The sequence below is a fragment of the Abramis brama genome, assembly GCF_963993115.1.
Source record: "Abramis brama genome assembly, chromosome: 5".
Lineage (NCBI taxonomy): Eukaryota > Metazoa > Chordata > Actinopteri > Cypriniformes > Leuciscidae > Abramis > Abramis brama.
In genome coordinates, this window is record NC_139967.1 from 45,947,139 (window position 1) to 45,974,442 (window position 27,304).

At 36.7% G+C, this 27,304-nt stretch overlaps 1 protein-coding gene across 5 annotated transcripts in view; it reads right to left on the reverse strand.

Annotated features, from left to right (window-relative positions):
* The window catches only part of smtnb (smoothelin b), a 78,573-nt gene that overhangs the window by 5,845 nt on the left and 45,424 nt on the right, over positions 1 to 27,304 (reverse strand). For 3 of the 5 annotated variants that reach the window (XM_084113846.1, XM_084113848.1, XM_084113850.1), the window contains 9 exons: positions 12,005 to 12,178; positions 11,018 to 11,093; positions 10,818 to 10,850; positions 8,517 to 8,690; positions 7,214 to 7,276; positions 7,063 to 7,126; positions 4,609 to 4,782; positions 4,412 to 4,532; positions 3,388 to 3,539 (listed from right to left, as the gene is read on the reverse strand). In XM_084113846.1, the coding sequence (XP_083969972.1) occupies positions 3,388 to 3,539; positions 4,412 to 4,532; positions 4,609 to 4,782; positions 7,063 to 7,126; positions 7,214 to 7,276; positions 8,517 to 8,690; positions 10,818 to 10,850; positions 11,018 to 11,093; positions 12,005 to 12,178 (1,031 nt within the window). The remainder of the gene's footprint in view (positions 1 to 3,387; positions 3,540 to 4,411; positions 4,533 to 4,608; positions 4,783 to 7,062; positions 7,127 to 7,213; positions 7,277 to 8,516; positions 8,691 to 10,817; positions 10,851 to 11,017; positions 11,094 to 12,004; positions 12,179 to 27,304) is intronic. The other 2 variants (XM_084113847.1, XM_084113849.1) reach the window with 1 other exon arrangement.

The following is a 27,304-nucleotide window of genomic DNA, read 5'->3' on the forward strand; positions in this document are numbered from 1 at the left end:
ATTACACTACTAACAATCATGCATTTTCAATGAGAGTCTGTGAGGCGACATGTTGAGCTGCATAAACAAGGCAAATACCAATGAGAATGAAGACAGCGCTAACAATTTACAATAAGGTCTCGTTATTTAACATTTGTTAATGCATTAACTATCAAAGAGCAATACATTTTTTACAGTATTTATTAACGTTAGTTAATAAACATCCAACTGTTCATTATAAGTTCATTTATAAAATGCAATTAACATTATTAAATAAAGCATTTATTATTCTTAGTTATTTTCATTGTTAGTTCATGTTAACTAAATTTGACTCGTGTGATTTGAGACTAAACGCGGCAGTCGTGTACAACGACTGAATCCCCTTCAGGCCGAATCGCACTAATGACTCGCAAACTGAAGCAATTACAGATGGTGCCTTAATGATGACGACAGCCAGGGCTAGTGAGATAAACCAGTGCTCACACTCAGGTGAAAGGAGATGACATGAGAAAGTGTCCAATGGAATTACCTGGACACAGACCAGCCAGGTCAAAGGTCAAGAAAGGGGAAGCAGGTTAAGGCCTACTCTCAGGTAACCAAACAACACTGACTTTGAGTAACGCTCCTCCGTGAGCAGACACTATCTGGACGTTTCTCGTTTAGAAAGGAGCTTAAATGCATGAATGTTATGTTACTGGGAAATGGAAAAGGAAAGGAGCAGAGGAGAAAGGGAAAGAATCATTTAAAATGCTAGTAATTAGGTTATTTAAGTGGACCCGACTAAAGGAAATGACAGCTATTAGATGATTAATCTCAGAGGACTGGAGATGCAGATCGGATGAACTTGTTAATAGGTTTGGTTGTATTAAAACAGGCTCAGAAACAAAACAAAACAAAATATAGTTATATTGTTACAACACCATTCAAAAGTTTGAGGTCAGTACGATTTTTTAAATACTTTTATTCAGCAAGGATGCATTCAATTGATCAAAAGTGACTGTAAAGACATTTATAATGTTATAGTCAGCATATTAGACTGATTTCTGAAGGATCATGTGACACTGAAGACTGGAGTAATGATGCTGAAAATTCAGCTTTGATCACAGGAATAAATTACAATTACAACAGAAATCAGCAACTTTAAAGTGCAATAATATTTCACAATAATACTGTTTTTACTGTATTTTTGATCAAATAAATACAGCCTTTTTGAGACTTCTTTCAAAAAGTTAAAAATCTTACCAGTCTGTTTTGCCTAAGTGTGTTTTTTGAAGTTTGACAATAATAGAAACATGGGGCAATTCACTAAGAATCAATTGCACACGCTGTCTGCATAAGTTTCAAAATCTGATTCACTAAAGAAATTATGCAAATCAGGTATTGCCAGAAACACGCCTATAAATTAATTGCATGGCACAATAGAGAGCATTAGTGCCCGCCTGCTTTTAAGCGGCGTTGGTTTCCAGAAGTATTTTTTCCATTAATTTCTCTCCAAAATCTGACAAAAATACAAAGGTACGAGCTCTAGAGAGGGAAGGAACTACAAACAGAATAATCAAAAAAAAAAAAAAAAAATGGAGAAATATAAAACTACTCATTTAAAACTGTTGATTATAATCTATAGAAACTATATATTTTAAGTTTATTGCAAAATCTGCATATAAATACAAATATTCAAATAGTCTGGGTGGAGCTAAAGAGGTCTTTTGGTGATTTGCTTTCTGTAGCTGTAGTGGAGTTTTCAGTGCAGTATTATGGGTAATGTAGTTTTTCACCTCAAATTCAGCTGTTAAAGGGATACTCCACTTTTTTTGGAAATAGGCTCATTTTACAACTCCCCCAGAGTTAAACAGGTGAGTTTTACCGTTTTCGAATCCATTCAGCCGATCTCCGGGTCTGGCGGTACCACTTTTAGCATAGCTTAGCATAGATCATTGAATCGGACAGGACCATTAGCATCTCTCTAAAAAAAATGACCAAAGAGTTTCGATATTTTTCCTATTTAAAACTCGACTCTTCTGTAGTTACATCGTGTACTAAGACAGACGGAAAATGTAAAGTTGCGATTTCCAGCAGGCGTAATGATATGACGCAGCGCCTGAAAATAGTCCCCAGCTCGGTAACTTCCAACGTGACCGGGCATAAGTTTGTCTAACCTATTAGACCTATTTTCAGGCGCTGCGTCATATCATTACGCCTGCTGGACTCATGGTACGGCAGCAAAGTTTCTTGATTATTACGCAGGAATGAGAGTATAGTTCCTAGCCATATCAGCCTAGAAAATCGCAACTTTACATTTTCCGTCTGTCTTAGTACACGATGTAACTACAGAAGAGTCGAGTTTTAAATAGGAAAAATATCGAAACTCTTTGGTCATTTTTTTTAGAGATGCTAATGGTCCTGTCCGATTCAATGATCTAGGTTAAGCTATGCTAAAAGTGGTACCGCCAGACCCAGAGATCGGCTGAATGGATTCGAAAACGGTAAAACTCAACTGTTTAACTCTGGGGGCGTTGTAAAATGAGCCTATTTCCAAAAAAAGTGGAGTATCCCTTTAAACAATTTTTTAAATAAGTTGAAATAATGCAGCTGACGGCTTCAACAACAGCAAATCCCATCGATTAACAGCCTCATAGCTCACAGTAGGGCTGTCTTTATGTTAAATTCAATTTCCCTATGGAGAAAATTCATATGGTTCAGAGCAGGGATGGGCAACTTCGGTCCTGGAGGGCCACTGTCCTACAGAGTTTAGCTCTAACCCTGAAAAAATCACCTGCCTGTAATTTTCTAGTAATCCTGAGGACCTTGATTAGCTTGTTCAGGTGTGTTTGATTAGGGTTGAAGCTAAACTCTGTAGGACAGTGGCCCTCCAGGATTGAAGTTGCCCATCCCTGGTTCAGAGGGTGCAGAAGAACTTAATCTGGCAGACTTTACTGTGACTGTACAGCATCACTCCACCGCTGTGACATCCAGACACTTCAGCTCAAGATGCAGAATATATTGGCCTGGTTATAATGTCATTCAAACATTTACACAAGCACTCCTTGCCCAAAATAATCTGCTCACTACCAGCTTTCCATCTGTGGTAACAGCAACACATTAACTGCATCAGGCCAATGTTTCTGAAACGCCTTATTTGCATTGAAGGGAGTGAGTGTCTTCTATTTTATGTAACTTATATTAACATAAGAATGCATTTTATGAACAGTGCTATTCGAGCACATTTAGCAAGAACACACACCTGCTAAAGTTGGACTCTATGAATAATGTCAGAAGCTGCAATTGTTTAGTGAATTCGCCCCAGTGTGCAAACATTCAGATCCCAATTTGAACTGTATTCCTGCCTGGCGTGTCATGGCTCTTAATCCTGCATGTGTTTGATGGTGTGATATGAGCGTGTGGACTCACTCTGCTGTGCTGAAGGCGATCTCGAAGTTCTGCCTGCGGTTGCTGGGACTGAGGCTGGAGTAGTCGAAGGCCTCGGGGAAGAAGTTATGCACCAGAGCACAGAACGCCATCCCGTCACTCCAGCTGGAGGAGAAGTTCTGGATGTCCACATTCTTCATGACGAGGAGGAGAGAGAGAAAACATGAAGACAGAGAGCTAGTAAGAATGTACTCTACTATTGAAAAGTTTGGGGTTGGTAAGATTTTTTAATACGTTTAAGGAAGTCTCAACAAGGCTGCATTTATTTGATCAAAAATACAGTTAAAACAGCAATACTGTGAATTTCGGATAACTGTTTTCTATTGAATATATAGTAAAATGTAATTTATTCCAGTGATCAAAGTTGAATTTTCAGCATCATTACTCCAGTCTTCAGTGTCACATGATCCTTCAGAAATCATTCTAATATGATGATTTGATACTCAAAAAACATTTCTGTTAATTATCATATTTTTGTAGAAACTGTTATGGATCATTTCCAGGATTCTTTGTTGAATAGAGTAAAAAAAAAATATTTATTTCATTTATTTAAAACAGAAATCTTTTGTAACTTTATAAATGTCTTTACTGTCATCTTTGATCAATTGAATGCATCCTTGATGAATAAATGTATTCATTTCTTAAAAAAAAAAAAAAAATCTTAATACAAATGCAGCACATCTTAAAGAAATAGTGTGAATGAGAAATATATAATGACATAAATATAAACAGTCTGTTCCTCACACAAAGCTATTGTTTTACTTCAGAAGGCTTTATATATTACACTAATGCACTATATTCCAAGTATTCCCAGTCCACATGTTTTTAGGGCAGTTTTGTGCTGCTATGTCATCTTTGGCGCTTGATACCCCCCGACCTCATTCACTTTTTAATGGTAAGCACACGCTAAATAATTGTGTGAAATGAAAGAAAGCAAATTCAAAGTGCTTTGGAACGACTCAGGGGTGAGCAAATGATGACTGAGGTTTCATCTTTCTCCTGTTACCTCGTAGGAACGGGTCTTGGACCGGCACCAGTCCAGCAGCATCTGTTTGATGGAGTTTGCGTTGGGGACACCGAAGCTCGTGGAGCGCTGCACCTTGTTCACTTGAATCATTGCTGAGTTGCTACAGGCAGAAAGAGAAATGTTGCTGAATATGTGAGCTAAATGAGCCTGAGAGTGTCTGAAACCCATGCGCTCACCCTCCAGAGCCTCCAGTGTTCTCAAGCTTCTCTATCATGGCCTTTCGTGCCTGTGCGGCCGAGGTCTTGGGTAACGTCTGAGCCCTCATCAGCTCTGATCTCTCGGTCTGTCTGCGCTCAACAGCTGATGATCTACTGGAGCTACGAGACGTGTTGTCCTCACGGTCAAAAACACTGAGAGAGAGAGAGAGAGAGAGAGAGAGAGAGAGAGAGAGAGAGAGAGAGAGAGAGAGAGAGAGAGAGAGAGAGAGAGAGAGAGAGAGAGAGAGAGAGAGAGAGAGAGAGAGAGAGAGAGAGAGAGAGAGAGAGAGAGAGAGAGAGAGAGAGAGAGAGAGAGAGAGAGAGAGAGAGAGAGAGAGAGAGAGAGAGAGAGAGAGAGAGAGACTTCAGATGTTCACCATGATGGTTTTGAATCGCTTGAAATATGATTGGAATTATTTAAAAAAAGGAAAAGAGTGCAACAAGTCTGTCAAATAGGCGACATAAAATTTTGGATTTAGATTTATCGGCTTTCAAATATAAAGAATTATCGGGATCAGCCAAAATTTTCATATCGTTGCATCACTAATTAATTTATTTTTTAAAAACAACTCTTTTAAAAACACTGACCCTCAAACATTTAAACGGTAGTGTACGTAGGATGCAATGTGATCTTACATGAAATTACGTTAATCTGTAAAAAACTTCATTAATCTGTTACCTAATACCTGAATAATTATTTGATAATTAGGTAACACTTTATTTTACAGTGTCCTTACACGTTACATGTACTTACCATAGTAATAACAGTAAATTATGCATAATTACATGCAACTAACCCTCAACCAAATCCTAATCCTACCCTAACCCTATAGTAAGTAGAGGTCGACTGATTCATCGGTTTTGCCGATATATCGGTACCGATAGTTGATTGGTGGAACTATCGTTATCGGTAAAAATCCACACCAATAGTTTTTCCGGGTTGCATCCATTGCTGGAGCGGCTGAGAAGAGTGTGCTGTCATTACACAGTATCAGAGCGCTGAGAAGAGACTGCTGGCATTATACAGAACCCTAGAGGACAAATAAACACTATCACTGGCGACTCGTGTTGTTTACTGTAACGCAGCACGGAGAGAACACACTGCACGAAGAGCGCTGACACTTCAGATGCGCATCTAAAACACTGACAATGAAATGGTATGAATACAGAACACTCCAGTCCATGTTGCCATATCCTTATAAAGTAATTAATGTGTTGACTAGATGCTGCATTAGCAGAGAAAGAACAGAAGTATGTTTGCCGCCGAGGCTGTGAGGACTCTAACATTAGTACCTCAAGCCATCTATTTGCATTAGTTTATATCCAGCTGGCCACTTTTATGCATTCATTAGCTGGGGAAGTTGCATATTTAAAGCTAGTAACTTTAAGCATATTTAAAGTTGCATATTTAAACATCACAACATTGATATATTCATGCAGCCGACAAACAATTTTTGTTTAAATTATTTTTTGATTAAATAATTTTTTATCACTGCAATACATTGTTATTTTGATTAGATTATCATCAAGTGTTCTAATATAGAAACAAATTAAGTGAGAGACTATACATGGTAATATTCATTCATGTAATTTTAATGCTCTGGCCTTTGCAGATATTTAAAGATGTCCATCTTTAGATTTATATGAAATGGTTTACAACATTTTAAAATAAGATTACATTTTTAGCATTAACTAAGGATAATACATGTTGTAGTATTGTTCATTATTAGTTTGTTAATTTCAACATTTACTAATACATTTTAAATTGAGTTTTAATTTTAATTGTATCTGTTAACCTTAGTTAATGTACTATGAACTAACATGAATGATCAAGGTACAATTGTATTGCTCAAATAATAATACATGCAGTAAAAATGTATATTGCATAATGCAAATAGTTCATGAAAGCTAACTAATACATCCTTGTTAACAAATGGGACTTGCAAAGTGTTACCTATGAAATTTACATATGTTTCTAGGTTATAGCTAAAGAAACCTGTAATATTTTAATGTTTAAATTATTTTCTGTAGAATTCGTTCTGTAGAACTTCTCATTTTAATATATTCATTTATATATTTATTTAATTTAGCACATTTTAGTTCAGAACTGTTTTACTTCGAGTGTTATGTTTGTTTTTAATACAGTATTCATTTTAAAAATATCGGTTGATTGATCGGTTATCGGCACTTACGGTCAAACCTAGTTATCGGTATCGGTAAAATCCACTATCGGTCGACCTCTAATAGTAAGTACATGTAGTTAATTAATATTACTCAGTACTTAAATGTATAATTACACTGTAACAGTAACACCTTAAAATAAAGTGTAACCCATAATTATTTTAAAAATGAACTGCATAATCATGCACAATAAAACCAGGCCCAAAAAAGAAAAGTAAATAATTGAATTCGTGTCGACTTTAAAACACTCACCTTCCGACCTTCCTAGTGGACGTTGTGCTGGAGTAACTGTAGGACTTAGTTTGCACTGATCCCTCTGAGGTGAGAGAGAAGAGGGTTTGATACGGGTGCTGATGGAAATTAAGACTAAGTACAGAATACAAAAAGAGTTCAATAAACTCACTGTCTGTCTTCTGAACATAGCTGGACTCCATGATAGTGCTGCGGGACGTCCTGCCGGTATCATCTGCACACACAGCCAATGACAGAGGGGTTTAAAAGATCATTAGTATTCAGTAATATTAGCAATTTAACTGCACTGACACTAACACAAAATTTGAACTGAATTGAGCTGGATAATGACATTAACCTTTCAACAGTGGCACAGTTATTGAACCAGACTGAATCAACATTGAACTAAACTGAGCTGAATAATGACACTATTGTCTTCTTTAGAGCTGCTTTACAGCTGAAATTTTATTTATTTCATAATTTACAAAATTAACAGTGTTATTTTCCTGTTTATTAATGTGAAGCTGCTTTGAAGCAATATGTTCTGTATAAATCACTATATAAAGAAATGTGTCTTGACAGTGTCACAATAAAATTAGATACAGAACAAGAGGCTGTTATTAAAGGATCGGGCAGCATAAAAAAATTTGACCCCAAACCTGCAAGTGTTGTTACTCAATAAAATTAGATAAAGAACAAGTAAAATCTAATTTTACATGAACTCCAAAAATAAAACATGATGCAAGACATTTTTTCCCAAACGGTCCAAATATAGTTGATTTGTTATTTCTATATCATCTTTTGTCTGTTTACAGTGCTTGTGAGTGCATAAGTGTGTGAGAGAAGAGATATGAGAAAGAGACTAGCCTAAATATATTTAACAAAATGATTTTGGAGACAAATCTAACCAATAGATAAAAAAAGTTTGCATAACATTATGTAAAGCCTGAGTTGATACCTGGGTAAATTGACCTGGAACACAATAGATGTTACAATATACTCTTTTAGTTAATGGTCATAACTTATAAAAAATAAAGATTCCTTTAGGGAAAAAGATTGTGTATTTTGATAATCTTAACCCATTTCCAAAGTTGTATTCCTGTGCCATACATTCCTGTGTATTTTTGCACCTATTCCGTGTCAAAACTGACTCAAATACATTTATAAAGGTACACAAATATTTCACTATATTGCAGTAGATGTTTTAAGAGTGAAGGTTTTATTGAAGAGCTCTTAAAAAGTGTGAAAAAGACCTCGGTCTGCTGGTTTTCACTTCACAGCTCAATATAGTTGCTAGTGAAGTGTTTACTAACCATTAGCTTTCTCCAGGTATTATATAGACCTCGTTTGATTCCTAGGGTCATGCAATTTTAAATTATGACTTCTTTTGGAGCAAGAATCCAAGACTTAAACCCTGAACTTTACAAGTACACTGAAGAGGACAAATAAAATGATATACATTACAGCTGTGGTACCTGAGTGGGAAACCCGATTGGTGATCTGGCTGGTAGTGGAGCCGTCTGTGGACCGCTCAATCTTCTTCATCACCACTTCACTGGTGTCTGCACCCCCCCGACCTTTCTGAGATCTGTCCATCCGCTGCTGTCTGAGCTCCTGCAGACGCACATCTCTCTCCTTCTCTCTCTGGTCTGAGGACACGGGCAAAACCAACAGCGTCAGGGTGATGTTTGAAAGGAGGGAAGAAAAATTTAAGGTGAAGACCACATCAGTACTTTCCCACTGTGATCAATGCGCGGGACTATCTGACTAGGGAGTGCGTTCAGGAAATCTGCTTGAAAACATTATTTTTGCAACTTTGGTGACACAGAAATCACACACTTCAGAAACTATCACTATCGCTCTCATAGCACTCGTGTGAAAGTGCTAACATCTTAGATTAACACCATGGTAGGGTTGTGTGATATTTATTGTCAACAATATCGCAATTGTAGTTTTAACATTGTGCAAGCTGATATGTTTGACAATTGAAAATCGTGATATTGATGTGATACCAAACGTGATGTTGATTTTATACAACATTTTAATAAACTAATTTAAAAGCTGCAGTCCGTAGTTTTCCCTCTTTGTCGCCATCTCTGTTCAAAATCTGAAATTGCAGTTATTCGCAGAATTATCAACTTTACGTGGGTTGTGCCTCGGCACGGCACAGCGCGGATGAATCCGATGTTTTGAGGAGAATGTGCGGCTGTCAGTCGCCGCCGGTGTGGATCCTGGCATTCACAATCACAGATTATACTTTATGGAAGTATGACCAACATAAGACTTTTCACCGGGAAATGTCATGTGAACAACATCCACTTTTGTTCTGACCAACTAAGGGGAAAAAAAGCATTGCAGTAAATCACACTGATTAAATCTAATGATGGCTTATATCACGTCAAACCGTGCAAATTATACTTTGTTCTCAAATTGTTAATGTTAACAACATCAGCATTGCGTGACTACATTTAATGCCCTTCCGATATTTGTCCTGGTTTTCGCATGGGCCGGTTGCAGTCTCTTTTTCTGTAGCCACTCCGAAGGAAGTCCGAAGTCTTCTGCGTTTTACAACGGGTGAATCTCCAGTTGTCACTGGTGATTGTTTTTCGAACCTTTCTGGATCCGCCATCAAATTGATAAGTTTAATTATATCAAGTGTTGTGAGAAAAGGCTATAAATCTCCACCTCCAACATCCTCACACTCAAAGCCGACTAGCCGAGACTCTTCTTTATGTGGACAGATGTGACGTAATGACGCAAAGACATGCTCGAATTTCCCACGTAAATCCACCAGTACCACTGGAGTTAAGAACATTATTACAAGCTTACCGTTTTGAATCGAGCGAAGGCAAGCAGAGAGTTTTGAACACTGGCTGGTTATGTACTTGCTCAAAAAATTATTTTGCATAATTTTAACCCAAAAAAGTTATGGACTGCAGCTTTAGTATTGCAGAGTTACATTTTAAAAACAATAATATAAATATTTTGTTTTGCTCCATTTCATCAAAGAGTTCCAAACAAAGCCAAAGCACAACGGTTGTGCATGTCCGAGAATTAGACAGCAGGGTTTAGTTTCTGAATAAAACAGTGTTTGAACAAATCGGGTGAGCGAATAATTCAATGAACCATTCGCTTTGTTTCCGAATAAACCATTTGAATGAATGGGTTGAAAGAATGACTCCCTCACACACTCGTTAAGACAGTAACTTGCTGCCATTTTTAAACATTAATCTCAAATACCATAATTTATTCAGTTGTATTCGCAGTGTAAATGCATTAATGTTACCTCTGAGCTGCATTAAACACACACATGATGCAGCTTCTGTGAAACCAATCACCTCACAAAATATAAAAAGCTTTGGGACTCAGCTGTCCATGACAGGCCTAAACCAGTCAATGTACCAGCACAAAAACCCACAGTATTCAGCAAAGTATTGGCAAAATTCCAGAAAATCTAGAAGATATATTTTTTTGTCAATATCACACACCCCTACACCACAGATGAACATAGCACCATGTGTGTAAATTTGATCAAGCAAACACAAAGCAAGCAGTACCATACGATTACGAACTACATTCACTTTCATGCAGGGTCAAACAACATTAATACAGTGACAAAATCACACGTGGCACTTCAGTGAATAAAAACGACATACCGTATCTGCAACTACAAACCAAATCTATAGCCAATGAAGCTCCAAATGACCCTTCACTAAGGCCCTGGGCATTAGCAAGGGGTCACAAGGGCAAAAACACACACAATCCAGAAACCCTACCCATTTCCTCCTGTGTGCATCCCAGCTTAGCCTCTGAGAGCAAAGAGAGAGAAACAGGGCTGAACCATAGGGAAGTAAAGACGACAGAGTGTCTCTGCACTTTACACGTTGAAATACACCCATCAGTATATAGAGAGAAAAAAGAAAGAGGAGAACAAGAGATGAGTGCTGTGCAATAAAACAAACGTAGAGATAGTCACCTCGCTTTTTCTTTCGCAGTTCTCTCATTGCAGTTCTGATCATTTTCCTTTCTTCAAAATCTTTGCAATCATCAAGCTGTAAAATCAAACGGGGAAAAAAAGCAACCCAAACAAATGAACAAAATATAATTATAAAGAATACTTCCATCATGATATGTGACCCTGGATCACAAAACCAGTCTCATGTCGCACGGGTTTATTTGTGGCAATAGCCAACAATACAGTGTATGGGTCAAAATGATCGATTTTTCTTTTATGCCAAAAATCATTAGGATATTAAGTAAAGATCATGTTCCATGAAGATATTTTGTAAATTTCCTACCGTAAATATATAAAACATTTATTTTTGTGAGTGAATGCAGCACTATCGCCAACATAAATGGACAACTTTAAAGGAGATTTTCTCAATGTTTCGATGTTTTTGCACCCTCAGATTCCAGATTTTCAATAGTTGTATCTCGGCCAAATATTGTCCTATCCTAACAAACCATACATCAATTGAAAGCTTATTTATTCAGCTTATAGATAATCAATAAATCTCAATTGTAAAAAATGTACCCATGTGACTGGTTTTGTGGTCCAGGGTCACATATGTATTTCAGAAAGATGTCTTTGTCAATTAACGAATCAATGAATGTGATCTAATGAATCATGCACCACCAGGAACTTAAAACTTGAAAGTGTGCACTAACTTGGATGGGTTAAATAAAGGGTACAAATTCTGAGTATGGGTTGCCATGCTTGGCCTTCACATGTCATGTCACTTAAGAGATTCAAGTATTGGTCGGTTTTATTAAAAGCAAACTGATTCTCAAAATATATTAATGAAGATCAGAACGGATATCGCGGGTGAAAAAATCTTGATTTCTGGGCACACGACTGGAGAAAATATTTAAGGGATTTAGATAATTAGGAGATTGTATATATGTAAGATTGTATATAACTGGTATATAAGTGTTCAAAAGGTCAGTGGGAGAAATTAAGTACCATTTTGTCCAGGATCTCCTCGTCCTCGATGTCCTGCAGCTTCTCTGAGGTCAGCTTCTCACTTTGTTCCTCTCTTTTGATGGAGGTCATGGATGAGCCATTAGGAAGCACCGGGACTTCATGAGCCATCTCACTCACAGATTCACCCACAAGAGAAATGGGCTCCGTCTCCATCTGTGTGTGTGTGTGGAGGGATAGAAAGACGGCAACATGACACCTGTATACATTATAAAGGTACACTGTCAAATATTACCATAATATAAAACAAAACTGTACACATGCTATGGTTAAAACCTGTTAATTGGTTAATGGCAAGTTCCCCTATTCTACAGTGAAACCTGAAATGGTCTAATGGGAGATTTAATGTAATATTTACTGTAAAAACTTTTTTAGAATTGAAAAATCTTATAATTTACAGTGAAAAAACATTTTGTGGAAAAGTTTTTCCCAGTGAACTTAGATTCATCTTATGTACTGGCAACCACAGCTGCTGTTTTTTTACCGTTAAAGTTTTCAGACTTTTACATTGAAAGTCAAGATACATATTTAAACTAGTTAAACCAGAGTCAAGCTATACTTTTGACAAAGTACTGTAGTTAGTAAACAGAAGAAATGCATGGGGATTATGGTGACAACATTAAACAGCATTTGAACACCATGAAAACTACATTTACTGATAATTTACCACTTTTATCATTATTCTAAAAGATGTTGAGGAACAAGCTAGCATAAATGGTGTAACAAGGTTACACATTTAGTACAAATAACATCATTGAATAATCAAAAAGGACCCTTGAGAATACTGATATTTTTCCATGGACTTGAATGTAAAAATATAATGTAGAAATTCACTGACTTTTGCCTCACCACACATGGTCTTTAGCTTAAGAAAGAAGGAAGTCTTCCTTCTGTTGTTTTTATGTTGTGATAACAGCAGCTACACTATTAACATTTTAATTAAAATTTAGATTTTTTTTTTCAATTAGTTAAATTTCTCTGATTCTATGTTTTAAATAAAAGGCTTCCCTACTTATTTTGAAACAATTTTTAACTTTCAAATTTACAAAAAAATGAAAAATGTATTATAAAACCATGTATAACACTCAAAAGTTGTCACTGCAATTGCAGAAATATGCACGATCAACACAAAATCATGTTGTAATAATGTGTTAAAATGCATTATACTGAAAAGTGAATGGAAAGAATAACTTTATAAAGGTCCGAAAATTCTCGTCAGAAATTTTCACACGTTAAAAAATAAATACGACCTCATTTTTTGTCAATGACTGCCTCCGAAACTTTCGTCCTTCATAAAACAAAATTCTGCGTTTTTCGCATCCATAGCAAGCATTTTGAATGGTGTTTTGACAATTCAGAGCCACCACATGACGAATACGAAAAAACGCAGTGTGCAAGGATCTTAATGCTGACAGACAGACAGATGCCGATTAAGATCTGATACTATGACACTAAAAACACAGTGATGACATTTATAAATCTGTACAGCTAATCCCTAAAGCAGGATATAATCGACAGCAACACAATTGACATCGGGATTTAAGAGCAGGGACAATAAATATATCCGTCCAAAAATAAACCTGGCAAAGAGAGCAGAGTGATGGAGAGATGGGCAAGAGCGAGCAGAGAGCGAGTGAAACCGTTACAGCAGAAAGAGGAGATGGAAAAAGGGGCTGGTGGAAGGAGGGAATGCTTCTGAATCTGATCTGTGTCTACAGCTGTGTTTACACAAAAGCCGTGGAAGCTCGCTGACATTTAGACAGGAATGAGAGCTCGATGATTTCTGTGAATGTCCCTGAGAGCATTAGCCTGCCGCTCTCATCCGTGTCACACTCGGTTCTTCACTGATCTCTCCTTCAACAGACGCCCTGGAAGCACGTGTCGGGCCGGGCCGGACGGGTCGTAATGGAGAGGGTTTAGAGCATTGGCACTTTCAGAGAACGGAAAAATATTAAGGTGATTTGCTGGGATAAAGTGTGGTTGTTACCCCAGAAGTTTCATATTAGAAATAAGGTTAAAGAAATATATATTTTAAACCTATTCACCGATTTTATCCAGCAATTTACAATTTTTTTAAAATTATATAAATTTAAACTGTACTTTCTGTTATAATTATCACGAAACCACCTTGCATTTATCTTGGCATTGTACTTTTGTTATACTGTGGTGTAAGGTACAAAAATGTATTAATGAAAATATTCAGTCTCTCTCTTACGGGAAAATGTACTCTTTTCACGGATTATCCTGAAAAAGATTTAAAAAAAATTTATTTAATTGATTTATTTATACTTTTGACCAAATCTTATATTCATAAATGTAAGTTTACTAATCAGAAACCCAATTTTATGAGTTTGTTGACTGAAGTAAGGCTGTATATACACAGTATTAGAGACTCTCTGAATAAGAAAGCGGTCAGAACTTTAAAAAAATCTGCGCGCTTTACAAAATATTTATTTGATATCTTCATACCTGAATGCACCTTTATTCTGATATTTATGCTATTATCCCCTGGCACCCTTTTCTTTTTCTTATAGTTGCTTTTTTTGTATGTATTGTATGCATCATTTTTAATACTTGTATTTGTACAAAATGTATGTTGCTTAAATAAATAAATACATAAATAAAAAGATTCACTAAAAATTATAAAAACAGAGATTTTTTTCAAATAAAAAAACGTGCAATGACAAAAATAAATAAATAAATAAGAGAATGGAAAATTAGATACCCAAGGTATGGGATGCTTGAGACAACAACTTTATGATCTGCATAAAGTTAAGTCAAATCAGATTAATGCATTAAGGGTGTTACATTTATTTAACGGCATTAGACTTATTTAATTAATCTCATAAGGTAATGTGCTAAACTTCGGCAGCCCTTTAAGAAGAAATCATTGCATCCACTCACAGTGATGCACATCATCCCACACCAAACACAAGACCTGCACCAGACACACAGAAATAGACTCGGAGACTCACTGCAAATCTTGTGCCATGACGAGTTACCATCTTTTTACCTCGTACTAATCCCTGATTAGCTAGGCTTTGCCTCACACGAGCAAATTCAGATGTTTTCAGCCCACTTTTGACCAGCTAAAGCATATTCCAAGCCACAAACAAACCTTACCGTTTTCAAATCTAATGTTCACTTTAGCACATGCATGCAAAATTAAATTACTACTGACTTTTTCCTACCCACTGAACTAATTGTACTATACCTAAAGCGCAACTTGCCCTAAATCAAAAGATCCCTGGAAAATCTGCTCTGACTGAATCAAATCTCTTCCTGGAAGCAAACTCAAACACTAAGACTTTCAATTAATCAGACAGCAATGGGCCACATGATTCATTAGTTTTCAAATGAACTGTGCTAAGCCATAAAATCTATTTGAAGCATAACTTAATGCACACAGAATCAATTATTCATACTAGATGGGACTTTGGATGGGAAGTTTACACTCGTCTCCAATGAAGCCTCGTCTATTTTTGAATGGCACAGGTTTCAATGAAAGAAAATCTTAAGTATCTTAAAGTTTTAACTTGAACCCCTACATTTAGATTGTTTCCTTGGCAGATTTTCCAGTCCACATTATTCACCATAAGTGCATATGGCTAATAACACACAGTGGAAAAACGATTCTTTCAAAACGAAAACCATCCAAATGATGACAGCAGACTCATAAAGGAAGAACGATTTCCCATCGTTCATAAGCATAAATATGCAATTTAAATACTACCGTATCCAACTGTGCAAAAGTTAAAAATATGCATCTTTTGCATCTTCCTCACAGTTCACCAACAGTGCTCTTGGTGGTTGCCAGTGCATTGCTATTAGTTCCCAAATCAAAAGAGCCCATCCCAAGTGCTCTCTAGATATGGCTTATTCTGTTTTTCACTCACGTTATCGCAAAATGTATGAGCAGTAGCGATTCTTTGCCTCAGCAATGTCTGGAAAATACACACACACACACACACACACACACACACACACACTTAAGCCCTATTCGGACGGGATTAGTTTAACATGGAGAGGTGGGGTAAAGTAATTATTACCAGAGCTTCTCAGTGATTTTATTCCCGTCCGAATGTGCATCTCAGTAATCATGACGGACAATGTCAGTAAAGATTACGCAGACTTTTACCTTCAGTAAAAAGGTCCGGAAAAATTACCTCAGGTAATACTAACCCCGTGCGAATAGACCCGCTGTAAATCTGTAAGTAAATATTTCGTCATTTCGTGTTTAAAAGTAGTTTCCCGCGGTTTTTCAAGTATGGATACGCTTGAAAAAGCATTCAGTTGCGTTCTAGACGCCGGGACGTCTGTGGCAAAACTCAAGTGTTTTACACACACCATTCAGATCAGAAAGAAGATCGAAAGCACTTGTTAGAGGCACGAAACATCTTTTAGCGTTAGGTAAGTGCCTATTACCAACACAATCCAATCTGAAGTTAATTAATACATCATTCGACCGGACATAACTGGTTTATATATATATAAACATAGGTTATATGTGTTTGCACACGTGATCTCAGGAAGCAACGTAATACACACATGACGACATGAGGGTGACGGCGATGCGCAAATCGAGTTACCTCTCCCACTTCTGCTGGTTTTACTGAGATATCTTATCCTGTGCGAATTGGCCATTAATATTACAGACATCCTGTGGTAAAATTACATTAATCCATCTACCCTTGTAAAGTTAATCCTGTCCGAATAGGGCTTTATACTACCATGCTATTGCTCCGCGAGACACTGCCGGTTGGAGACGACACAGGTGACGTGTGGCAAACAGCAGCAAAGGCAGGAGGGTGTATCTCTTGGTTTACTTCAACATCAGATGAATTGCTATTCACTGGATCGACGTCTTGCTCTTCGGTCAGTTTTGGTTCAGGCAGTCCAAGGGCATCACAAAGCGCCAGTACTTGCCTTGCAAGCTTCTCTTGCAAGATCCTTAAACTTGCATTCTCCTGTTGTAAGGTGGCAATGGCCTCGATTTGAGGCGTTGTTGCTTCCTCTAGGCGTGCCTCGATACTTCTGCCGAACACCTTCAAATCGCAGTGTATCTCTTGCACGGCTCGTTGAAGATTGAGTTCAAGCTCATAAAAACGCTCATCACTGGCTTTTCCGTCTTCATCTTTATCTGCAACCGTCTGTAATAAAAGGTCTCCGATCACGGCCTCTAGCCCTGACTCGGCACAATCCTGCGGGAGACTGACTTCATCGCCTAGATTTGGCGTGGGGTCCAAGCTGACGCCAGGCATGGTATGGTTAGCAGCTTCTCTATGTGCCAAATAATCTTTAAAACTACAACAATTAGAGTCTATAAGAACAATCAGACCAAATCGCCTTGCAATAGTTACAGACTACACAAAATACACCTCACTTAGACCTACAGTTGAGACAAATCCCAGCCCTTTATACCTCACGCCAAACCCCTATCAGCTGTCCCACACGTCAGCCAATGGCGAGCCTTGGAATTCTGTCGCCATGGCAGCTGGAGGCCCCGGAGCCCCTGCTAACTCAGGTGCCACAGTCATCTATTTATCAACAGTGGCCATTATTCCAGTAGGCAATCACCCATAAGCCCCTGGCTCTCTTTATTTAGAGCTCTTGTCCTTCACACCTTTCACTAGCTGAGAACAAAGTGCAGGGCAACGGTGAACTATGTGACCGCATGCACATTGCAGCAAGTCCAAGGCACAAACGGTTTATTAGCTTTTTTTGTTAAGATGTCTGAAAAACCTTAAATCTTAGTAATAGATGTACTACATCATCAGGGTAGGGTTGCACCAGCCGTTTGTAAGTTCTTACTTAAATTGAAATGTACAGTCCACACTAGAGGCTTACTACTAACTACTGGCCAGTTTGTAAGTAACTCGGTTGCACCATTTGTTCTTAAGGCAGAACGTAGTTAGTAGGTGGTAAACTCTCTGTAAAGTAATGTGTAGTCGCATAATGACGTTTTTACCCTCAATGATCCAAAAGCAACCTTCAAATATGTGAGAAGTTGTTGTTGAAATGCTGTGAATTTCAGTTTATCCTCGATCCTAACTTCTACAGTAGACATATGTTTCCATTAAAATACGATACTACTTAATGATGAATAAGTATTTTAATATGCTAATAAGATTCAAACTGTATTTGAAATTAATATGGATTAATATATAAATACAGATACAAAAAAAACATAAGAAATTACATTATGACTGGTTTTATTTGGCATGCACAACATGGAGCGATATACACATGTAATTTATTTACATAATGTTCTCTATGATAAAACGTAAAGGACTGTGTAAATATCAACATTATCATATATAAGTACAGAATTGAGGGTCTGTCAGGTGAAACGAGTTCATTGATGTAATTCAATCAATCTGCCATTTTATTTCAACTGTTACTCCTAGTTAGAGACTTCCATAAATATTTATTTTATCCATAGTTGTAGAGAAATACAATAGAGATCATGATTCTCCCTCGATTCTGAACAGACAACTAAACAAAATAACACGTAATTTACTAAAGGTTCTGACGAAATGTTATTTGCTGCAGTCAATTTAAAAATATATATAATAATAATTTTAATAAATGATTCAATGACTCACTAATAAAGACTTCACTTGTTACATGACTTGATGCAACTGCGTTTTTGAACAATTCTCTTGAGTGAATGATTCAATGACATAAACATTTTAACACTCACTTGTCGCCACCTACTGGTGTAACGATGTAGTCGATATACAATCGTTATTTGAAGCACCAAGTTACTTTCTAAAGGTGATTTGCTCTATTCTGTTGTTCCCTATTGAAGACATCAGTGTTTATATCCAAACTATGAACTTTTATTCCAGTACTACTGTGATAAATTGAATATTTGTAACATAGAAATAATGATACTGTGTGGTTGAAAAGACAGTTTGTGACAGATTGCGTGGGTGTTCGAATTGAGATTGCGATCTTTTAAAGATTAATCGTGCAGCTCTAATGCGCCAGGCGATAGCCTAAATTCTCCAAAACTATTGAGAAACTCATACAATGGAGGTTTACTTACTGTTATTCTTGTTGTGTATGCAGACCCTTTCACGCAAAGTGACTCAGTGGTACAATCATTTCAAACTTTACTTTTATCAGTACACACATTCTTTGGCAATCGAACCCATGACCTTGGTATTGTTAGTGTTAAGTTTCAAGTTTAATTTATTTATAAAGCACATTTAAAGCAACCTTGGTTGACCAAAGTGCTGCACGAGAAATATCTGGGTCCATCCCCAAAATTAGAATAAACATTCACAAGACATTAAAAGCACAAGAGTACAAATAGGTTTTCAAAAGACTTCTAAACTTGGACACTGTGGACGCTTGCTTTGATAGATGACGGCAATGTTATTCTTTACCAGTTGAGCTACAGGTTTTAAAGTTACAATGAAACAAAAGTAGCAACAGATCTTTTTTTGGATTGTGAGTGTTCATACATCTGTGAGCAATATATATAAATAAAAAAAGTAAGGCTGTCATCGGTTGTTGGCTGGATGAAGGCAGATCTGAATGAGCGTTTGTCTTTATCATAGGACTGAAACATTATGCAACATTTATGTGTACAGTGTAGACAGACTAATTTCTTTTTGCTGGACACTTTGTCCCAACCAGGCTACAAAAAACTTACAATAACATTGGGTTTTCTAAAATGACCATTTTGATGAAATAATACTTACTTTCCAATAATAATTGGAAGTAAGCCAGACTAAATCACTATTTAGAAACAATGCATCTGTATGATAATTTAAAGAATAGACTTAATGCTGACATGGTAAATTTGTCACAACTGTACAATAAAGAAAAACCAATTATACAAGCAATTAGTTGAAAGCGCTACTGTCCTGTTTCACGTTTCAGATTTCTGGCCTTGCTTTGATGTAGCGCAGCAGTTGTATAACTAAAACGTGCTTTAGCTGTCATTGGGAACCTTTGAGAGGCCAAAACCACCTCTGAACTAGTTGACCCAGATGAGAGATCGTTCAATAGCATGACTGCGTCAGCATATATTTGAGGCTCAGACAGCTATTCCAATCAGTTCAGTCTCATTCGAGCGACAATGCCTGACCCTCCGGTGCTCTGCTGCGACTTACTGACAGCCATGACACTAAAAATATCATGCATAGTTTAAAACAGAGCATCTAAATATACCACTGCAAGCTGTAAAACAGTGCCAACAAAACAAACCTTGTGAAGAATGTAGGCATGCACAGCCGGAAGAAATGGCCCTGCACTATTTCCTGGGGAAAGTTTTTAAAAAAGCATGTTTTCCTTATAGACACCAACGTATGAAATTAAAAAGTTACTTCTTCCTTCTAGGAAAGGGCAGTGAAAAGTACAGGTTGGCATTGTGTGGTGGACATCCAGAAATAGTCAGTGGGACTGTGGTTGGCAGCAAGCTGAATAGCACAAATTACACAAACAGAAAGATTTAAATATGTATGTTCACTAGCACTGAACATGGCATTGTGGTAGATTTTTCCTTTTTCGCACCTGACCTAAGTCTACCTCGATGTCCCCGAACGTCTACAGTCGACGCTAGTTTCCTATAATATTTATACTCTAGCACGTCTACACATCGACGTCGACTGAGTGCTCTAATCCTATACTCTAACTTGTTCCCCTAACTAACTTGCTGCGCAGCAATAATAAACCGACAGACTTCAGCAAATGTCCTTTAAATGCTTTAATCACGGCCGGGAGAGTTCTTGAGCAGCTCTCAGAGAATCTTCCCCAAGAAGAAGCTTTAATCACGGCCGGAGGATCTCAGACAAGTTTCAGAGAGAATCCCACCAGCAAACAGGAATACAACAGTTTTTATAGAATTGGAGCATGGCGAAAATGACATGATACATTACACAATTTCCCTACAATTTGATTGGTTCTTCATAGACAAACCCTTCTGTTACTAGGTAGAAGCAAAATTATCACGAATCATCAAAAAAACATAGGAAAGGGTTAAGAGTTAAGTTGATTACTCAATATTGTCATGAGACAATGCAGACAGTATATTTTTGATATATAGGCAAAGAACAGAACGCTTTAATACATTTTGTTTCAAAGTGTTCGAATGTTCGGCCTAAAAGGGGAAGTAAGGTTTAGATGTTAGAAACATGGTTTGTTTAAAAGATAGTTTACTATATTATCTATTAAAAATCCATCACAGCATCAATGACATTATTCCATTCTACAAATACTAGGGTGATATATATTCATTTTATTTTGCTCTTGACTAAAAGTTAACTAGTACAATGGACGACGTATTGCATGATTCATTTAATTACTCTCCTAAAAATGCATATACCTCAAAAATAACTGTGTCCACACCTATCACTGGTGTCTTGACTATATAAAGTACATAAACTATGAAAAGTAGCTGAATAACACAAAGACCGGCTAGTCCAGCTACATTAACGCTGAAAGGCCTAATAAAACTCATACAATTTAAAGAATAATAATGTAAAAAGAAGACATTTTGGTGTTCGCTTGATTTCTATTTCAGTCACGTCTAGCTGGATAACCCCACACACACACACCGTCATTGGCCCAAAATCTCCTCCACATATTGATCGGCTGAGACATTTTTGCTTTCACACTGAAAACCTCAGTCGGTTGGGACAGTTTTAGATGATTTTCCATATAGCGCTTCTTTTTGGTTTCACATCAAGTCTCTCCAAACCTTGCATCAGTGTTAAAAGGTTTACGTCTAGTACAACCTGTACCTCAAATCACCGTCGAGGAAATTACTTTAAAAGGAACAGAGAAGCAAAGGGGAAACAATATCCATTTTACGACCACCCAAATGCATCCGTTACGATCAGTTGTTAACTTCAACAGTGCTAAACATTTGTCTGTCACCACAATCACACTCTACTCCTCAAATCAAACTCATATTTACCTCAGTACTAGATTGTCGTATAGAAGTTTGCCGTCAAATCATGATCCCTGCTGTCTGTGTTTTCCCTCAAGGCTTTCTCTTTCTTCCCTGTCGCGTTCACACAGAGACATTAATCCCTCATTTGTGTGGAAAAGCCTCGCCAACCTGCTAATGAACCGTTAGTGCTTATCCTTTAACGAGATTACCACACTGCCCCAAATGCGTTAGAGACGCGAAGAGAATTACCATCTAATTATTTACTAGTTCTTATGTACTACAAATATTTTACCTTCAGTTAAGCGCATAGGAACATCTTTTCCTCCCTTGTTAAAAAGTGTGCTTAATTATATTGAATGTGGACTTGTAGTGTACTTCAAATCTTAAAGGTATATTTTAAAAAACTGTACTTGCAGATAATATAATACTAATGAAATAAAAGGCCAGGTAACACTATTTCAATAGTCCACTTTAGACATTCTACTAACTATAAGTAACTTTATAATAACTTTATAATAACTATAAGTAACTAACTATAATAACTACTGTACAAATCAACTAACTCTAATTAGAGAATTAGTAAGGAGTCTGCTTAATAACTGCTAACACTTTATTCTCATGTGTTGACCAAAGTAAATCATGTATGGAATAACTGATGAGGGGCCGTTGCATTATTTTTTTAATAAGTCAATTACTTAGTTTATATGAACGATGTGTTGAGGTGTGTTAACCAGTGTTTTATTTAAAGACAATTGTCAGGTTTTTGTCCTTAAAGGAACACTCCACCCATTTGCATTAAGCTTTGCATTGTTAGAAACCCAGTCATACTATTGAATGGTCGTGCAACACTCTCTCATTTTCCCCTGAGACGGGAGAAATCCGTATTTACCTCTTAACACTTCCTCCCACAATGACGCAAAAATCATCATTTTGCGTCATTGTCGGAGGAAGTGTAAGGGGGGGGATTTCAAGCACTAGTTCCCACCCTTTCAAACCCGCCCATAGGGGGTTGGACCTAATGCGCTAACAGACCTATCACAGATCAGTGCCAGTGCGTTTGATTTCCAATGCCATCCTCTTTTTCCCGGACATGTCCAGCCGTCGAGATCGTCCAAAATGTCCGGGATTCGGCTTTTGCTTTCTGCAGTCGCCATTCATTGTTTACATGCACACCTTTTGTTTCAATCTAGCTGAATTCATTCCGATTGGTGAATCTGAATGTAGTGTTTACATGAACGCTGAACAAGTGATCGGTTGATGTGCGTTTTAACATTGCTAAGAAAATTCCCGCTCCTCCGTGAGAGATGCGAGACCGGTGCGTCTCAGTAATGACGCCACCGGCCTCGCGCCGTTCTCCCGCGGCCGTCAGTCTCGTCCTGCTCGCCACAGTAAACATGATGAATGGCGACTGTAGAACGCAAAAGCCGAATCCCGGACATTTTGGGCGATCTCGAAATCCAGGGCAAACTCATCACGGAGACTCGCTAGTAGCTTAGCTTTGTTGTTGTCAACTGCCCTCTCTTACCGGTAGGCATGGCTTGGGAGTGGCCTCCTACGGCAGCGAAGCAAGTGCATTCTGGGAGTTGTTGTCTTTCATCCACATAAGCCAAAAATACATTTTCTGGCTTTTCTTAGTCTAGAAAGCTCCAAATTCAAAAATAATTTCACATTTCTTCTACATAAATGACCTATTTTAAATACACATTCATCTTTCCAGAGGTAAAGTGTCCCTTTAAAATGCTTGTATGTAGGAGTAATTTCTTACGCATCTCATCCCAAGCCTCCATTGCTTATTCCAAAATGTCATTTTAGAGCTAGTAATGGAGGCTTGAGCCATTGATATGCTGACTAAACAAGTTATTAGAGAGATTGTGAATGACCTGAGTCTGTGCGATTCTCAACTGTCAGCGCCTCGACTAATAGCGAAACTGTACGTTTAAAATCTCGCTACTGAGAAATGTCATGCAGCTTTTCAGTCGTGAAACTACTTTACTGCTGTAGATCTTTTAAATAACTTAAATAATTTGGCAAAGTAAATACTAATGCGACTGAAAATTTCCCTGAAAATAATTGCACACCTTAAAATATTCATCAACCAATCAGAATGAATCATTAAATGGCCCTGTAGTATAATTGATTATTACTCTCACTAGTGTGTTATTCAATATTACATTTAAAGGTAATATATTTTCAATGTGTTAAATTGCAACTTCATCATTTACAAATGTGTAAACAAGTAGATTTAAATGCATTACATTAAAAGTTTCAATATTCAAAATTTTAGTTTACCATAAATGCGTGTCAGTGAATTCAGTAGTAAACTGTAACCATATTTCATAAGACAATAAGTGCTATAGTAATTATGAAATTATATATAACAATGTACTTAACTGTGTCAAAAACTCCCTTAAATTCATCTAACTGCATTTGATATATATTTTAATTATGATAACATGCAATTAAGTGTCTGAACACACAAGGGCTGTTATCCTTAACCAGTCACAAATGTGCAGATGTCAGCCCTTTAAGTGTTTATTACACTCTGGCCCCTTAACCGCTTCTGTATTAGCTATTAGGGGAGACTGAGGATGACTGTAACTCAAAAAGGCCACACACACACACACTTACTGACACACACACACTCACTTACTGACACACACATACACACTTACTGACACACACATACACACTTACTGACACACACATACACACTTACTGACACACACACACCAAATTTTTGAGAGTTCTAAATGTGAGAATCATAGTCACTCCCAAAATTGCTATGATGTCAAATATCAAATCAAATGTTTTGGCATCCTGCAGCTGCGAGCTACAAACACTAATGCTAACGGTTCAGCTTGTTTGGTGTCTGTGCTTTTTGACCAAAGTTATTTTAGTGATTTGAGACGCATTGTGTCAGACAACTTAAAGTAAACCACTGTTGACAGAGGTGCTGTGTTTTGTTCATGCTTTTTACAAGCGGCTTTAACAGAGCGTGCTCTCTTTCAGTGTTGCCGTGTCTGCTTTTTATAAGCATAGTTTTTTATAAAGACGCTTACTTATAAGCAGTTATGTTCTTTTATGCTTTTTTTAAAGAATACAGTCCCGTATAAGGTCTTATTTCTGGTGAGGCAAGTCTCTTGTTTTGGCCTTATTTTTCTAGGGAGATCTGGCAACACTACGTAACGCAGTTAACAGAGCATATGGTTTTTTTCTGTCATCCTTTGGCTGTGCTACAGTATAAGATCATGCTATCATTCATTCAAGACTTAAATGAGTTAAAAAAAAGTGTTAAATGAACAAAGAGTTGTGAGAAAATGGGATGGGTGCATCTGATCTTAAAGTCACAGCAGCCTAATAAACCTGCTGTCTATCATTAATGTTAATCCAAGAACAAAAGACAGAGAAAATCACTCACTGCTCTTGACTGAATAACGTTTGTAGCTTTAATAAGGATTAATCTATATTCAATTCATAATTAATGCAGAGAATACTGTGCAGTGTAAAGCACTATTTACAAGGTTACATGGGTCAAAAACAATGAAAACAATAACTTTTGTGCATTTTGGCAAGCAGAAAAAAACCTCAGTGTTGAACCCTGTTATATTAAAGGCACAGCTAAATGTGACATTTATTACAATGGGTGTATGTCAATATATTGTTTTAAGTTAACATTAAAAGTTGTTATATTTTTTAAAGCCTATTAAAATGTTAAAATTGTTAGCTTTCAATTATACTATAATGCTGAATGGCTAGCATGGTTAAATTTGAGGGGAAAATCCATTTAATAGAGACTTCAGTGTCAGTACTGGTCTCAGTGATACAGGCCTTCATTCACAGTGCTTAGTAAAAAGATGCCATTAAACAAATATTTAGAATATATTTATGTTTTTCTATATTGTTTTTCTATTATTTTGGAGATTCAATGTGAAAGTATTACAATATAAAATATATATGAAAAACTATACAAAAATGTGAAATTATTGACATTTTTTGATTGACATGCACACTATACACACACACACATATACATATATATTACATACACACACACATACATATGTATATATATAAATATATATATATGAAGAGTTCAGATGCAAAAGCCTCTGAAATTTTCTTCTAGAATGATCATTTTTGATCAAGCTCGTATATTTAAGTTCAGTAATTTCACTTAAATGGCAATGAAAATGACCTGTTAATTGTAATTTAAGTGAAATTACTGAACTTAAATATAAAAGCTTGATAAAAATGACCATTCTAGAAGAAATTTTCAGATGGCACTTAGAGGCTTTTGCATCTGAACTCTTCATATAGATATAGTAAACACATACATAGATGCATATATGCATATATGCATATATATATATATATATATATATATATATATATATATATATATATATATATATATATATATATATATATATATATATATATATATAGTCGATTTGAATTTATGATTTTATGCCAACTTAATTATGTGAAAGTTACATTCACAGTTCATTGCAGGGTTTCTTTCCCACGAACAGAGGAAACAACAGCTTTGGTCCTGGAGGCACTTCCTTTCTGAAGCTTTTGTGAATTGTTTACGCTTGTCAAATGTTTCATTAGTGAGTGATGACGATTTAAAGTGTCAAATTTACACTGAGACAGTGTAATTCAGAGGTGAGTGTCTATCAGGGAACAAATCAGATCCTATCCACCTTATTCCTGACGAGCTCACGGCGTGTTGAATTATGGGTGCACTTCCGGTTTGGGGAACTTCCATTCAAAAAGGCTGAAACGAATCATTTCAAATCATAAGGTTGCCCTACAAATAAAGCTGATCGTCAATTTTCCTTCATGATTTATTTTCAGACATCATGAGAATAACGTAACACTTGGTATTTTAACGTGACATGTTATAACAAGAATATCTATGGCAAGAGCTCTTTTCAGTCACTGCTTTCTTTTCTTCATGATTATTTTCTTTTTTCCCTTTGCAATCCGCTGTAAAAGTAGGAAAAAGGAAAACATATGCTGCACATTTGTGGTCTGTTCTCCCGAATTTAATTTACGATATATTCCATTAATAATTCACTGGAATGCACGAAGAATCTCTCGTTATTCTCCTCACATCCTCACGTCTCTTTCCAGGTTTGTTTTCACAGGTAAATGCAATTTATAATCTGTCAAAATGGCAGAAATCACTTTGAAATAGTATCACGTAATACTGAAGTTAATGGACATTTTTGATTAAGGCAACATAAGTTACATAATACAGATATACAGTATTTTAAGTGATATTTAACCCTCCGTTATTAACTCCGCACTTTTGGGGTTATTTGGTCTGTTGAAAGTACGTTGTTGATGCTTTTACACTTTTAAATTTC